This window comes from Arabidopsis lyrata (assembly GCF_000004255.2).
Source record: "Arabidopsis lyrata subsp. lyrata unplaced genomic scaffold ARALYscaffold_3, whole genome shotgun sequence".
NCBI lineage: Eukaryota > Viridiplantae > Streptophyta > Magnoliopsida > Brassicales > Brassicaceae > Arabidopsis > Arabidopsis lyrata.
The window spans coordinates 11,576,619-11,593,370 of record NW_003302553.1 but is presented as its reverse complement, the minus strand read 5'-3'; the positions used below and the strand labels follow the sequence as shown (position 1 = coordinate 11,593,370).

At 35.2% G+C, this 16,752-nt stretch overlaps 2 protein-coding genes across 3 annotated transcripts; both read right to left on the bottom strand.

Annotated features, from left to right (window-relative positions):
* Positions 1 to 777: 777 nt before the first annotated feature.
* Positions 778 to 6,401, bottom strand: LOC9319575. Of its 2 annotated transcripts, none has more exons than XM_002883462.2 (13): positions 5,974 to 6,401; positions 5,205 to 5,733; positions 4,544 to 5,091; positions 4,129 to 4,248; positions 3,550 to 3,615; positions 3,189 to 3,299; positions 2,941 to 3,017; positions 2,700 to 2,767; positions 2,500 to 2,613; positions 2,161 to 2,345; positions 1,963 to 2,031; positions 1,350 to 1,511; positions 778 to 1,246 (listed from the first exon to the last, which is right to left on the bottom strand). In XM_002883462.2, the coding sequence occupies exons 1-13, from the start codon at positions 6,028 to 6,030 to the stop codon at positions 1,166 to 1,168; spliced, it is 2,187 nt and encodes a 728-aa protein (XP_002883508.1). In that variant the 5' UTR covers positions 6,031 to 6,401; the 3' UTR covers positions 778 to 1,165. The 2 variants fall into 2 exon arrangements, with proteins under 2 accessions (XP_002883508.1, XP_020886928.1); XM_021031269.1 differs by having other exon boundaries at positions 2,506 to 2,613.
* A 7,415-nt stretch (positions 6,402 to 13,816) lies between these two features.
* Positions 13,817 to 14,502, bottom strand: LOC9321693 (pathogenesis-related protein 1). Its single transcript, XM_021030685.1, has one exon. The coding sequence runs from the start codon at positions 14,449 to 14,451 to the stop codon at positions 13,927 to 13,929; it is 525 nt and encodes a 174-aa protein (XP_020886344.1). The 5' UTR covers positions 14,452 to 14,502; the 3' UTR covers positions 13,817 to 13,926.
* Positions 14,503 to 16,752: the final 2,250 nt, after the last annotated feature.

Sequence of the window (16,752 nt, the reverse complement as noted above, 5' to 3'; positions counted from 1 at the left end):
AAAAAAATTGAATTAAATTAAAATTAATTAATCGAATCTACATATAAATATATCGACAATATAATATACGATATTTTTCCATGCGGACAAAAAAACCGATCGCTTGTTATGTAAAATGTTTTTCGAGAAGAGATTAAATTGAGTTTGCTGTGATGGTCAAACTAGTGGTAGCGAGAGAGAAAATACTAGATATCTTACCTGATTCGTCAAAAAGGAAGAAAAAACGGGACAAATGAAGGTTTTTATGGTGGGTGGCGGCGACGAACAAACTAGGTTATGTTATCGAGATTATGAGGTCAAATGAAAGATTACACATATTTATAGAATAACAAAATGGAAAACAATAAGGTTATGGTAACTCAATTAAGTCTTTAATGTACATCTTTTTATATCAACCACTCATTTGTTTTATCTACAATTCTGATTGGTCACTGAAGATAAAGTATAATCCATAATGACTTGTATTTTTATTTTTATTTGAATTACTAAGAGGTTAGGCATAGGCCTGTATATCCCCTTAGACCGAGACCGAAGACCAGAGCATTTAATATGGTTTCTTCCCGAGTGATACTCGAACTAGCGACCTCTGGGTTTTGCTTGAGATTTTGTAACAAAGCTTGCTAGGCTCTTAAGTTCATATCATAATAAGAATCATGTGATCTTAATTCGTTATGTTGTCTGTGGAGATATATATTCATCTTTTGTAGATACCATATACATCCTCTTGTTCAATGGCTCATACCAGTATTTGTAACAACATGATAGTTAACACTTGTATTTCAACATCATAGTTTGCTCAAGTCTTCAATTTAAAACGAGAAGATAAAATATCCAAACCATACAAGATTTGTTTTCTTTTTGGTAATTATATTTGCTAGGAACACTTTAACTTGGCTATATATAATCAACAATTACAAAATTCAGTCAAAAACGCACTCATATAAACTACCTTTCTCTCTGTTTAAGCTTCCATGTCTCCTCTATCCATTTGGAACCCTTCAAGGTGTTTCTCACTATACCATTTTTGCTCAATCCAATGAAATCCAAAATTTTGGATCAAAAGAACCAAATGAATTCTTCCAAAACTAAAGGAGAAGAAGCAATCCATGGCTGTGCCCGGGATATACAGAATGGCAACAAGGGTCATGACTGAGCAAGCCATGCATTAGAGAAGCTTGCTTGTCCTTCTTTTCGACGGTCCTCCTGGGAACATCTTCATGATCCATCCTAGAACCCTTTCTACCACCTAAAGAGAGAGAGAGATGTCATTAATCTGTAGTCTCTCTAAGATTGTGTGTGTACCTGAACACAGAGAGAGAACGAGAGAGAGAGAGAGAGAGTGTGTGTACCTCATCGCCTTCATCTGCAATCGGTGTTCTCTCTTGAACAACATGAGAATCCAGCTGCTGCTTTTCAGGTGAAACATTGTCTATGGCCATCTTCTGTGCTGTTACAAGCTCTAACCTTTTTGTCTGTGCTTCAAGTTTTCTGGATAATTCTTTGTTCAGCTCCTATGAAGAAACATGAGAAATATAATTAATGACTCGAGGATACAGGAGAAACACAAAAACAGTAATACGCTACTTATAAAAGATCCAGAGAAAAATATGGAGCGCAGGCACCAACATGAAAAAAGAAGCTTAAGAAGAAGACATGGCATGTGATTTTGAGCCTATGAGGACTTGGGGATACATGAGGAACGCACAAACAGTAAAACGCAACTTATAAAAGACCCAGATAAAATAAGGAGCGCAGGGACCAGCATGAAAAAAAAGCATAAGAAGAAAACTAGGCATGGGATTTTGGGTCTATGAGGACTTGCCAAGTCCGACTTGGTGATATAAATCTATACCATATAGAAATCTTAGTCAGAGAACTTATGCATGATGTTGTGGTGACAGAAAATTCTTACTGAAGTCAAAGAAGACATGTTTTTAGCCCCATGAATTTATGTTACTGTACCTGCACCTGCGCACTTCGAGATAACTCAGATGACAGTGCTTGCACCAGTTCTTCCTTCTCAATTGCCAACTGTAGCCGAAGAAACAAAATAATCGTCACGTTATTATCCAGATTGAGAAAATGATAGCACCTTGAGACTTAAAATGTATTGATTCTCACAGCTAAAGAAAACATCAAATAAATCATCCAAAAAACTACCTCAGCAATCAGCGTATTAATGTTATGAATCACTCTCATCTGATCAGCTGGGACACTCAATGAAAAACCTTCAAGAGTTAATTGTCCAGTTTCAGGAATGATAGCTGTATTAGATGAATCACTTTCGAGCAGAGTAGCAGAATCTGTTTCCTGGTTGGAGCTCTTTGGAGTAGTATCTGAGATTGCTGCACCAAGAAACCAAAGAGTCATGGGACTGGTGAGAAGTCAAAGATTAAACTTGAAACTTTATCTAAGTGATGCCAAAGATGCAGCAAATATATGAGTCTAGACATCCAAAATACGCTTCAGATTTCTTAAATAATGTGCAAAGACCATTACCGAGACCTTCTGTAGAGGTTGATGCGTTTTTTCTGCTAGTTGAGGTTTTACTCAGATCAGTGGATTTTCCACCAGAGGAAGCTTTCTGCACCATAGTCTGTAGGACCTTCTTCTCTGAAACAGTAGATGCAGAATATAAATTAAATATAGATTTGTTCAATCACATTACTTTTTAAAGGAATAGATTTCAATGTGCATACCTTCCTGAAGAGCTTTAATAGTAGATTGTAAATCTTGACGATCTTTCTCTAGGCTCTGTAATTTTTTCCTATAAAAGTTGACAGGTAATTATAAGTAAGATTAAAATAGATCCCAGAAAGCCATAAAAGTTACAGACTAAATCCTTAGGGGGGTTTCCAGTGTCCCATGATTCTTTTCGGATCAAACATCATGTAAAGTTAAGATAAGGACAGGTATATAGCAATCCAGTAAAGAGCATACTTGTAAGATAACATTTCTGCTTGTGCATTCTCCAGTTCCCTCTCCAGCTTTAACTCATTAGATCTGAGTCTTAGAGCCTAATATTTGTTCCAAGAAAAATTTAAGCTAAACAGATGTATATAAGCATCTGAAGGTAGAGGAAACAGATATCTCACAGCTGAAATAGCCAAAAACTAAACTAAAAATGTCCTCTCACACTTTTTAAAAATCGAATGTGAGTGTAAGAAAGAACATCCAAAGACAAATACCTTATCTTCCAAACTGATGACTTCAGAAGCCAGTATTTGGGAACGCTCATCAGCAGCATTACATTCTAGCTGCGCGTTTGCATACTCAATCCTGACAGACTCAAGTTCGCCCTGGACGGAATTAGTGTTAAATCAAGTAACAGCTTATGAAGTAATCTAGACAATAGCTCCAGTGGATGAATGAACATGGCATACAAATACTCATCCAGAATCATAATCAAATTTTGAGTTTCGTAAGTTAAACATCAAGCAATTTGATAGCATACGAATGTAGCAAAATGCAATATCATGCTTTACTAAAGTATACTGTTCGAGCATATACAACTGGAATTTGGTGACTGTAGAGGTAGTTAATACTTACCATTTGGACTTGGATCTGTTGATATAGCCTCTCCATGTCATCTTTTAGTTGGTTGACAAGACCTCTCTGGATGATAGAAGCGAGAACAAATATTACATAAAACATTGGGAGGATTATTATAAAGGTCAGTGGAGACCATGTCTTATAGCAAACAATATATAACATCATGCACTCTCAACAGTAGATAAGCCCAGTAAATGTCAACAACATAGACATCCTGAAGCACCTTCTCCAAATTCTTTGTTTTTAACAACCATCTCCGTCTCACTTGTGAATGCAGCAATGATCTCATAGTCTAAAACTGTGTATTTTCGAAACATAGTCTAAAAATGGTTTAATCAAGAGCATGACGCTCTACTGAGAAACTCAAATCACATCCATTCACATCATGAATAATAAATATTCTAATTTTTCCATCTCCCAAGGATCCCAAAACCACATGCCAGTATACTCTTGCCAACAATAAAGCATGATAAATCCAAATAATTAGTCAACTACTATAAATGGTCAAGATTGTTTTCTAGTACAAAAATAAGAGTTGGACAGTATCCAACTAGGATGCCATAAGCTTGCATGTACCTGCTGGTTATAAGTGTCTGTCATCGAAGAATTTTCTGATGCTAAGGATTCTGCCAGTGCACGTGAAGCATCAAGATCCCTTTGCAATGAAAACTTTTCTTGTGTTAAATCCTCAATATGCTACAAATGAAAAAATGAAACTGTAGCTCAGAAATTCACAGGGGCAAGGGTGTACAAAGAGGAGAAGTGTTAGCTAACATCCTAAAGTAAAATCAAAGAGCAATGCACGACAAAGTAAAAAGATTATGATCCAGCAGCGAGAGGCATCGAATCAAAAGCTTTGACGATATTGTCGTCTTCATATAACATCAGATCAACTCTGCACTTAATTCTTCTAAAGGAGAAGATCATACTAAGTAGCATATTGACAATACATCAACAAAATAAAAGATGGTGCAAGAAAGAAGTATCTTACCTGTTCCAGAGCAGTGAAATCATCATTTTGTTTTGGCATGGAGAAGTCAGTAAAACCTGGCATTACTCCATTGGCAGCAGGATACAAAGGACTCCGGAATTTTTCAAATGGATTAGGAGAATCAGATGCTCCGCTTGTCAAAGATGGTCCATTACTGTCTCTTCTCCCTGATATATAAGATGGCCCAAAACCATCACTGCCAGTTAGTTGGGAACCACTGGATGTAACCAAATCCGCTTTTATCTCAGGGTGTTGATATTGAGTCTCTGGAGCTCTTGAAATATTAAGGGAATCAAGGAAAGACGGACGAGATCTCTTCACAATTGCTTCACTTTTAGCTGAGTTTAACGGTGAAGAGCTTGTGAAATTTACACTGAAATCTGAAGATTCAGAAGGTCGAGATGATGTGTCTGGAGACCTAAACAAATAACTGCTAGACAAAGTTGGCTTCTGCACAATGCTACCCCCTCCTAGTTCACCACTTCCCTGTTGGTTTTCGGCAACTTCGTGAAAAGTCCCTGCCATCCTGGTAGTAGGTTGTAGAGAGTCTAGCAAGAAAAACCGTAATGGTAAATTAGCTTGTTCACCTTAAAGGAGCTGAAAAGAAGAAGGTGTAGGACAAAATAAATTACTACATCAACCTCATATGATAGCCACGTACCTTTTCTAGATGAGATTAATCCACTGCCGTGAATGAAGCCGTCCATTTGCATTGAGGTTCCAGAAAAAGGAGATGTGTCATTGGGAACAGCATCACTTTCTCTTAGAGTAGAAGCAAGACCGAAACTTTCACTCGATTGCTTGTCTATATTGCTATAAGGTACAACCTCAGGCCTAGTATTCACTGTTAAGTCCTTCAAGGAACCTATGACCTCTAAGCTATTAGAAAAATCAACTTTGCCCAGTGATTCCTGCCCATCATCTTGTTTACTTCTTTCTTTGCTCCCATCATCCGGTGCTATATTCGAAAACGATAAATTATATACATCTCCAGAAAACGAGGATTTGGTATGGGTTTCATTAGAGGAAGTTTCAGCAGATTGATTGAGAGGTCCATTAGACATAGATGCAACAACTCCATCTGAATCTGTGACACTTTGTTGGCTATTATCAACAACAGGTTGTGTGGTACTACTCTGTGATGCCTTCTTAGCTCGTTCTGCTGCTTTTTGTTTACGAAACTGCTCAAGCTGAAATCCAGAAATCAAACAATAAGAACACACAATTTTATGCATTAATCTAAACAAAAACAAATTTTTTTATTTGTGGATAAATCTAAATCTCTGATTGCATGCGTTAGAAGATCAATCTCAATTCCAATAAAAACCCAGAAAAGAGAGGATCAATCTGACTCAGTACCGACAAATTTTAGGGGGCAAATTCAAAGTAACGAGATAATCAAACAAAAGGGTATGATGATGATGATCTACCTTACGGCGTCCAGCTTCAGCGTCCTCTTGCCTCCGGGAACTAGTGGCTGATGCCATTGAAATCTCGTAAGAGGGAAATGTTCCCTCTCCAACTGCTTCAAATCAATGTCTTTTTAAATACAACTGAATCCATGCCATTCCCGAAATCGCCGTTGTTATGATTGTGAAGGAGGGATTCGAATTCAAAGAGCCCAGATCCTGACGCAAAGATCGAGAAGATATTGTTGAAATTTGGGTGGGGGAAACAGAGAGGGAGATCTCGAGAAGACAGGTTCGAAAATCGATGGAATTTTCAAACAAAGAAATCAAAATTAGGGTTTTCGATTTGAAAGAGAACGAGGACGAAGTTTTTGTTTGTTCGTGAGAGTTTCAATTTTGGTTTCCTTGTTCGTCAGATCTCTTTTTTTTTTCTCTTCTCTGCTTTGAACGTTTTTAATTGTTTTTTTTTTTTTTAACGTTCACTCATTTGTTTGGTGTTATAAATAATTAGATTTCATGTAAAAAATAACTTTTTTTATTTATTTTTTTGTCAAAAAAATGTATGAGTGGGTAATGAATTTGTTCATAATTGTTCACCAAAAAAAAATGAATTTGTTCATAATTTATTATATTTTTTATTTTTCAAGGAAAAAAAATAAGAGAAGAATACGTTGAGCTTGTAATTAACTAAAGAAAAAAAATGGAGAGAAATGAGTCGTGATGGACACATATGACATGAAAAGAAAACAAATAAGAACATCAATGTGGCCCGTGGAACATGGCGACAGCCCACCAAACTACTCATGTTTTTAAAGAGAGAAATTGACAAATTTTAAAATCAATAGAAGCTTCAAATTCCTATACTTTAGGACAACTAAAGACGCGAAGTAAAGTAATGAAGAAAACTAGAAAAGAAATTAGAAGCAAGGTCAACCTTTTTGGTACTATATCATCTAGGTGTTTGTTTAATATAGGGTTTAGTTTGGATTGTTTCATTTCATATTAACGCTTTTCATCTTTGCATATTTAAGAATTTGTTTCTAACCCAATTGTCACAAATGAAGGAATGATAAAGAAAATAAAATAAATCATTCAAGTGCATTTTATCGATCTGATGGTGTATAAGCATAAATAACTCTTTTAAAAATATAATTATTGTAAATTTTTGACAATATATTTAACTTTAGCAAATATTTTTTATTCGGCTTGATTTCATTCGCGCTTTTTTATAGAAAACATTGCATATTTTATATTTCATTAGAAAATACCTAAAAAAATAATCGAGTATTTTTCTTTAAGACTGAAATTATTGGTCAAAAGATCTCTCATACTACAACATTCCTAGTAACAAATGAACTCTCATCTATATGAGTAGCAGTGTAGCACATCTGACATGCATAAATTTTTAAGAACTACACAATAATTATCAATAGCAGATATGAACCATTTTCTCAATATCCCTAACAACTCATTGGGTGCTTTCCAATTGTCTATCCTTTATAGCTAGAGATAGACTTAAAATTGATGATTTTATGTGCAGACACAAACTTGTATATATCAATGAAATGAGCAATGACCACCATATAGCTACAAATTTAAGCTATCATTGTCCATGTGAGGCACAATCATTGTTTATATAGAGTGAAAAAACTCTTAAACATTTTTCTTTGAAGTTAGGCCAAAAAGCCATACCACGTTTTGGTTCTACTGTTCTAGGGTTTTACGTACATTATACTTTTCTTGTTAAATAGCTAAACCAACCAAACAAACTAATACCATCTCAAATTCAATCTTAAGAACTCGAAAAACCGATCGGTTTTGTAGAACTGAACCAAACCTACACCAAAAACTTTATACTAGTGTGGTAATTTAATGAGGGTTTTAGGTAGGCCTCGGCATTCGGATACCCGTTCGGGTTCGGTTCTTTTTTTTCGGGTATCGGGTTTATTCGAGTAGGGGGTCGAGACCCATTCGGGTATTCTAAAAATTCGGTTCGGGTTCGGTTCGGGTTCGGGTCGGTTCGGGTCGGTTCGGTCATTTTAATAAAAAAGAAGCAAGAGCTCTGTCAGCTTACACTCCCGTTTTTCCGTTTTGTTTTTAGTTCTGCAATCATAAATTATAGTGTAGATAAGCGGTTCCCTCTTTCTCGGTCACTTACGAATTGTTTCTTTCATTTGTATGACTCTTGGTGATCCTTCTTGGAGATATTTTTGTGGCTGCAAAAAAGATCTGCAAATAAGGTCCGCATCAAAGGTATTGTAGAGGAAAATTAACCATAAGGATGTTTTTTTTAAATATCAAAAATCATAAGGGGTTTCAACGATAGAGAAAATAACAGATGATTAATTTCAGAAAATGTTTATCTCCTTATGCAAAAAACTCAACACTGTGTTGTATTCTGAGGGGTTTTACTATCATATGTCATATGTGCTATGTGGTCAGGTCATTAACGTATTTTTTAGGAAATTTTTTTTTTGTAAATTGTTACGAATTGAGTTATATATTATGTTTGGTTGGTTACTGAACTTGCAAATTTTGCTATATATATATGGTTTACGTTTAGTCTTCACAAAAAAATCCAGGACTGAAACAAAAATATCTTAGAAATTGAAAATAGATGTCTCATTTTTAGTGTAGGATTTGCTTTAGCAAGTCCTGTTTGGTTGGACTTAAACAAAGTGAATTCATTCTTAAGCAAAAGAGAAGTCAACTGTTAATCTGTTATGCTAAAATTACGTACGGAAGAGCAACATGAACGCTTAGCCTTAGCTTAACAAACGTGGGGTCCTCAACATATTAGAATTCTCAACATTGTTGGTTAGATAATTGGCACCACATGCTTTGTTACTAGTGATTCTAAAGTTCCAATTCATACTACGTACCATAAGCATGCTATTTTCTCCCAATTATATACATAGTAGTTCTCTCAGTTTCTAGCGCTTATGTTACACAAGGCTATTGTTAAAAATTATTAGCTATATTGCTGATTTTAAATCCCTAATCAAAGAATTGTGTAGTCAAGAAAATGTTTTCAAACAATAGTCCACAAGTTAACAGTTCCTCTGTTTTGAAGTAACATATAATCTCGAGAAATCAGACATTAAGTTTTAATATAAATAACAATAACAATAACAAAAAGGTTATAAATAATTTTAATGAAATCATATATGTTTTCTTTATTAAAATGTTGAATACAACATCACATGAGTTTACACAATGTATTATAAAAAAATTAAGAAAAATGTTTGGTTATAAACTTTATAATAATATCAAATTTTAAATATACCCGGGCGTAGCCCGGGTTCGCCCCTAGTCTATACTAATAAAAAGGACAATTTGAGCCCTCTCAAAGTGTCCACATCAGCTTCTCAAACTTCTCTCTTAGATTGCCACATCAACACACTTATGCTTCTTATTTGCGTTAAACAATAATCAGAAATTCTAAACCATAAATTTAGTTACTTAATGAATGATATAATTGGACAATTATAAAACGCTTTCAACTACAGTGATAATCCCTTAGACTTTTTTGATTTTCCTCAATACGGTGTTCCTCTAACCTCTCCAATATATTTATCAAATGCGAATGATCAGATTCATCACTCTTTCGTGTCACAGGAAGTGGAAGAGAAGATGCAACGAGAGTTTCACTTCACGATCGAGATTCGACAGGTAAAGCCATCTATTTATTATTTTGATTTTTACTCCTTTTTTGGGGGTTCCATCCCTCGATTAAAGTGATAATGAATTACCAAAATCATCGTCGGAAATTCATTTCTTCATGTTTGTTATTCTTTATGAATTTGAATCGAAGATTAAATGGGAAAAAAACTTGAAGAAGTTAGACCCATTTGCTCTTTTATTGTAACAGATAAAATATTGGAAAATAAGATTTGTGTCAAAAAGTGAAAAAATCAAATCGAGAAGGAAATGTCAGAGACATCATCAATCGTCATAAGTTACCAAATTTGGAAAAATATCTCATTCTCTCTACAAACTAACACACACTTCTCTTTTTTTTTTTTTTTGCTACACTCTTTTTTAATCTTTTCTTCTCAGCTTTCATAACAAATTTCAAAAGCCACATATTATAACTCCTAAGAAAGCGTTCCTAGGAGAAAGAGATCTCAGACAAATCTCATACATATCATTCCATGTTTCAAAACCCTTCTAATGAGCTTTGATCGTGCGGCTAGACACACCATGTAGCAATTTCACAAATCCGAGAAAGCTAAGCTTTTCATCGGTATGCCTAAGCCAATCGTGAAGCACTGCGTGAACCGGTACAGAAGGACCAAGACCAAGTTCCTGAAATATATTTTAACCAACGAGTTAATTTGGGCATTTTCAAAGACTTGAAACAGACTTTTGTATAAAGATAGGGTTAGATAAAAAGAGACAGACCGAAGCGAGTTCATCGATCATGATGGGTCGGTTTCCTTCCTTTTCGAAAAGCTCATAAGCTCATAAGCACCAAGTTTATAGGCAAAACTTTTCCTTGCAGGGATAGAGCTCGTTTCACCTTCTTGCGCCTTTAATTTAGCCAAAGAGATTCTCGGGTTCCTATATGGTGATATGTCACTTGTGATAGAAATGATCCCCACAACATTTGGTCTTGACAGGAAACTCCCCGGTCCAGCTCTCTCCATTGACACAACGTTGAGCAACATTCTACGCAAAGGCAGCATTCTGATCATCTACAATAACATGAAGTACCCATAAAGCTTTTTTGACATAGCATTCCTGGAACAATCATGTAACACGCACCCCGAATTCAGGAAAATGGTGGTGCATGCGGAGAGGTTTATAAGAATTGATTTGGCTACCTATGTCACCAAAGTGCACTTATGTTTTCGGTCAACTGTCCTGAGAGAACTCCACAGTTAAGCGTGCTTATGTTGGAGTAGTTTCAGGATGGGTGACCTTCTGGGAAATGATTGTCGGAACCGTGTGAGTGGGGACAAAACACGGGGAAAGATCACGTGGTGATTTGTAGGGTCGGTAAAAAAGTCTTTAAAGCCTCTCGGACGTAGCGAATTGACCGTCGGACAAGAGTGGGGCCCACGGACCTGAGATTGGACGTGGGTGCTCACTGGCAGGGACGGTTGGGGCGTTACAAGTGGTATCAGAGCCAAACCCAGATGAGTGTGGAGTCAAGAGAGCTCACACCATCGGGGGTGACGGTCTTGGTGCGCAACGAGGACGTTGCGATCAGTTAGTGGGGGTGAATTGTAACACCCCGAATTCAGGAATATGGTGGTGCATGCGGAGAGGTTTATAAGAATTGATTTGGCCACCTATGTCACCAAAGTGCACTTATCTTTCCGGTCAACTGTCCTGAGAGAACTCCATAGTTAAGCGTGCTTATGCTGGAGTAGTTTCAGGATAGATGACCTTTCGGAAAATGATTGTCGGAACCGTGTGAGTGGGGACAAAACACGGGGAAAGATCACGTGGTGATTTGTAGGGTCGGTAAACAAGTCTTTCAACCCTCCTGAACGTAGCGAATCGACCGTCGGACAAGGATGAGGCCCACAGGCCTGAGATTGGACGTGGGTGCTCACTGGTAGGGATGGTCGGAGCGTTACAAATCATGTCATCGAATTGTAATTTGAGAACAATGCAAAACGTCTATACATGAAATCACATCACTGGCTCATTAACGAACAAATGGTTAATCAAATAGAATGAAATCCAGAATCATAGCAATTGACTATACAATTCCAAAAAAAAAAGCCTCAGAAATTTCTAAAATCAAAAATGTAGCAGGAAGCCATAGACTAACTCACCAAAAGATAATTCGGGTATTTAGATCTAAGACATGAACAATGTCTTGTATGGATCTCAAGAAGCATTTGGATAATTATTTGGGTCATTTAATTTGCATATAAAAATTCAATTACTCTGAAATCCTCTTACCGTAAGAGGGCATGAAGGGGAACATACATAACATATAGTTGATTACAATTTCTTAAGTTCCCAGCAGCTTTTTAAACTCCTTTCTCTAGTCGTAATTTATGAATTCTCTCCTTTTTTGTGTGCCTGGAACTTGAAACAAAACCACACGTGACTGTAAGACACTGTCTTTGGTTAAAGCTGGCATGTTCGAAAAAGTCTAAGGTGCATCCCCAGGCTCAGCAAAGTTACTCACAAGCTGAGCCATACCTAAAATGAATACACGAAACAAATTCAAAGCTCGTGAGAATAAAGTTAAAAAACAATCAGATATACAATGTGGGCATTTTCTCTTCTCCGATGGTGGTTTGTACTCCAATGGCGGCCGTGGCTCAAAGAGCTTCAAGAGATTATTTTTGGATAAGCCAGTAGGGTGGCTTTGAACCATCTGCAAAACAGAGAGATATATCATACACTATATCAACAAGAAATCTTCCCTAAACAAGCCTTACATCAATCAAACTGATTCTAAACTCTTAAAAAGGCTCAAGATCAATACACAAGACCTTGTGTACAGTCAATCATAAGGCCTAGAATCTGAATCTCGATAATAAATTCAATCAAAAACTGAATACCGAGTGTTAAAATGCAATTGAATATAGAATCGAAGAGCACCAAACGAGTTGAGTATTCAAATTGACGAAGTAGAATCATTAGCTAGACCTAATAGACAACGAAACTAAAATCTAGACAGAGGGAGAAAATAAACAAGAGTAATCACGAATCATCGAATTTGAGATAAGAGACGAACCAGCTTAAGGTGGAGAACAATGGCTCTGTTCTGAGTAACGACGGCGATTGGCGACAAGTGATCTCGGAGCTCAGCTATGGTGGATTGAGAAATTGCAGAGACAAATCAAAATTAACAAAATCCAAATAAATCTCAAACCGGATTCCAGTTATTAAAAAATCCGAAAAGATCACAAAATGTGGAAACGGTGTCGTTTCGATATTTTTCAAATGTTCTTGTGAGTTGTGATTATAGTTGTCACACTGGCTTAATACCCTTAGAATCCATTTAAGTATAAAGCGTCAAAGCTTTGTTTGGTTTACCGTTTTCTCCAAACCCATTAATCACAAAATTTCAAGCCACAAAATCTTTCTCAAGCATTTTATCAAACACCTTGTATGCATTAGCTACATCTCCACAATTGACGTATAAATAAAGCAGAGATTTCTGAGCATATATCAACGAACCAAACCCACTTCTTATAACAACAGAATGAATCGTCATCGTCGTCGGAGCGGTGGTGGTTGTTGTTGATATCCATGGCGGAAGATTGAGGAACTAAGAAAGAATCTCTCAGTTTCATCAATGGCGGAGGAGAGAGAAGAACAAACAGATTGCAAGGATGAGACGCCGAAGACGATGGCCGGCGAGATCGGTGGGCGAACCGCTCCGGTGTGGGAGGAGAAAATCGGAGGTCTCGTGAGGATGCGAGAAAATTGTTTTTATTTTTTTGTTTTTCTTTTAGTTTTAATTTCTCAAAATTAATTAAATCAAAAATATTCAGTAAGGGCAAAATAGAAATAACACATACTATGATGGCATACATACTCTAAAATGGCAGGTGTGATTCATTTTTCTGGTTTAGTGGCATTCTAGCCTCTGGCTCTTGAGAAATTGCAGAGACAAATCAAAATTAACAAAATCCAAATAAATCTCAAACCGGATTCCGGTTATTAAAAAATCCGAAAAGATCACAAAATGTGGAAACGGTGTCGTTTCGATATTTTTCAAATGTTCTTGTGAGTTGTGATTATAGTTGTCACACTGGCTTAGCTTAACTATACAATTGGTCAATAGGGAGTACGTAAATTTATTACGTATATGATTGCTTTTATTTTATTTTATTGATTTGCAATGTAATTGTTTATACTAGGTCAAATGTTATCATGTAACCAGGCATTATTAATCATAATAACTATAAAATTTTCATTGATTAGTTTATTCTTTGTTTAATTAATATCATAAAAGCACATAGCTCAATATATGCTTTAGATTCATTATAGTAAACATCAATAGGGACGTTCACCAGGGATATTTCCCGGAGGATCGTAGCTACATATGATCCATACGTTCGCATCATTCTGACATCTCACCGAACCGCAACCGAGCCGGACCGAATTGCGCCAAACGATCTGAGTATAGTCATGGCACGCAAAATCACACTTATTGAGTTTATAATTGTAATTTGGTTTCTCCTCCATCCAATATCCAACCGCGACGGGTCCGCTCAGGTTGGAGTCCGGATATCTCCCGAGAATAATATTCTCACCATAAGGTCCCGAGGAATGCGTTAGAGCACAATCTCCGATACGTTTGTTAGCAAAGCTCTGTGCATAGGCTGCAAGAGTATCGTTCCACACCATTGGACCCACCCCATCTTCTGCTCGGGCTTTGTTATGAGCCGCAAGAGTTTGTTGCGGGTTGATATCGGCTCCTGGATGTCCCTTTGGAGGTTGAGCTAGGGTGACTCGAGCCACGACCGACAATAATGTGACGACGATGATGATATAGCCATAAATTGACTTGTTCTTCATTTTTGTTTTCTACGAGAGTTTTTTTTAATTTTTTTGGCTAATGTGTTATATATAAAAGTTGTATAGATTTAATTAGTAAAGATATTCATTAATTTGGAAACTGTTGACTATTAATTAGTAGAGAGATTATCATTAACTGTTTAACTCTTTGACCCTCAAAATGAAAAGAAAAAACATTAATTGTGTTACTCTGATTTATTAAGAAAATTTATTAACTTAGCAATCTATATATATAATGGGAGAGTTTTTCTCCTCTTAGGGTGTCCACATCATCACCAAATTAATATTATGGATCCCACTAATAATTATTTCAAAATATTTGAAAATTTCATAGGAATACTAATGCTATTTAAGATGGACAAAAGGATTCTTAATGAAATTTATTATACAATTACAAACAAATAAGAACTTATTAAAAATAAAAAAACGTTTAATAAGAAAACCTCAAATATAATTTAGGATGAACAAAAGAATTCAATTGAAATGGAAGACTATAAGAGTTTTTTGTTTTTAATAATAAGAAGATATTCATATTTCATTGAAACATTAACTTTAAGAGATAATAATGAAGTGGAAGAAATTTATTTAAAATAATATTATTTTTATATTTAGAAAATAAATGGTTAAATGTTATAGTAAATGTATGATTGTATAAGTTTTTTAAGATATAAGAAATAATTTATATTTAAAATTGAAAACTATATTTCAAGAGAGTAATAGTATAAATTCACATTGACGAAAAAATAGAAAGATTAATTGTATCTTAATATTAAATTATATTAAAATATAAGAATTAAAATAATATAATTATATCTATATTATTGTTTGCTTTCTAAATAAAAAGGTGAAGTTGCTTAAATATAGGTAATTAAGAATCTAAATAAATACTGTTGAAGAAATTTTAACAAATATATATCTTTCGTAAAATTATATTACGTTAAAGCGTGAAAACCATATAATTAATAAAAGAAAAATAAACTAAGAAGATGAAAATGAGGAAATAGTTTTGAATTAAGAATCAATTTAAAGTTTTATTATATGTAAGTGAGCATAGAAGATAAAAGAATAGTAGATGTTGGGTAGCGAACAAGTGCATTATAGAAGATGACGAAAAAATGTTTGAAGAGAAATTTAGTAATGCTTGAAGCATCAGATATATGTATGCATTATTGGATAGTTTGGTTTAGTAAACCAGACTATAAACCAGACTAACATATTCAACCTCGAGTTAAATCGTCGAGCCATGTAAGCGTAGTAGGATAGATAAGATAAAAACATTCATGATTTGGTCAAAACTTTCTTTAAGGTATGATGGTCTTGCTTCAATAGGTAAAATGTGCTCTCCAAACCTATTGAAACGGCATGAATATAACGTTTATACATTTTCATAAATTGATGTTCAAACTCAGCAAATTTACTTTTAGTATGAGGTACGAATAGATCAACAAAACATCACGACAAATATACTTACAAGATTTGTTTATGGAAATAACTCTCTTTTTGATAAAAGTTCATTGATGACTACCGAGACCGATTGATCTTATATAACTTTTGTTATTACGTGGTATCTACCAAATATATTTTATAATTTCTATGTTGTATATTGTTTTGTAAAATAAGTATGAATATATATATATATATATATATATATATATATATATATAGTTTTTGAAATTCAAATGATTATGATTATTTTTAACATTTTGTATTGTAGCCAGTTAAAATTTGATGCGCGGGCGAGTAAATCTAGTATATATATAGAGAGAGAGATAGATATCAAAAGAATTGGCAAAAATTCCAAATGTACACGTATTTAATAAGTTACGGTCATTGACGTGATATTATTTGTGATAAGTGATCGGTTAACATTTGATTTTGAGTTTTGACCAACGATTTATAAAAACCGGACTGGGACAGGTCTTCGGAGTTTGAGAAAGAAGTTACCGTTGTGTTTGCTGATGCAGTTAATGTTGTTTGTGCATAAGTTGATGATTTCTGATTTCGAATGTCAGGCCTAAAAGGGAAACAAAAACGAAGGTGTGATCAGTTTTCAGCTCTTCAAATCAATGCAGGTCTCTTTTTAAGTCTTGAGTTTGTTTCTGTCTATCTTTCTGCTTCTGGTTTAATGGAGACTGATGATCAATATATGTTTCTTTTCTTGTCTCAGCGCTATTTTTGGATCTTCTGATGGATATGCTAGCTTCACTAGTCAACTCACAAGCCACAAGGATTTGTGTTTCCATACTTTGGTAAACGTATGTTTCTTTTCTGGTCTCAGAGCCCTTTTGGACCGGCTTCTGA

Bases quoted from the DNA above. Each gene is read 5' to 3' on its own strand.
- LOC9319575 (XM_002883462.2), bottom strand. From the start codon at position 6,030: ATGGCATCAGCCACTAGTTCCCGGAGGCAAGAGGACGCTGAAGCTGGA. The intron at 3,616-4,128 runs GTACATGCAAGC...TCTATCATCCAG, and splicing joins CAGACACTTATAACCAGCAG to AGAGGTCTTGTCAACCAACT. The intron at 1,512-1,962 runs GTACAGTAACAT...GTTTCTTCATAG, and splicing joins CTCGAAGTGCGCAGGTGCAG to GAGCTGAACAAAGAATTATC.
- LOC9321693 (XM_021030685.1), bottom strand. From the start codon at position 14,451: ATGAAGAACAAGTCAATTTATGGCTATATCATCATCGTCGTCACATTA.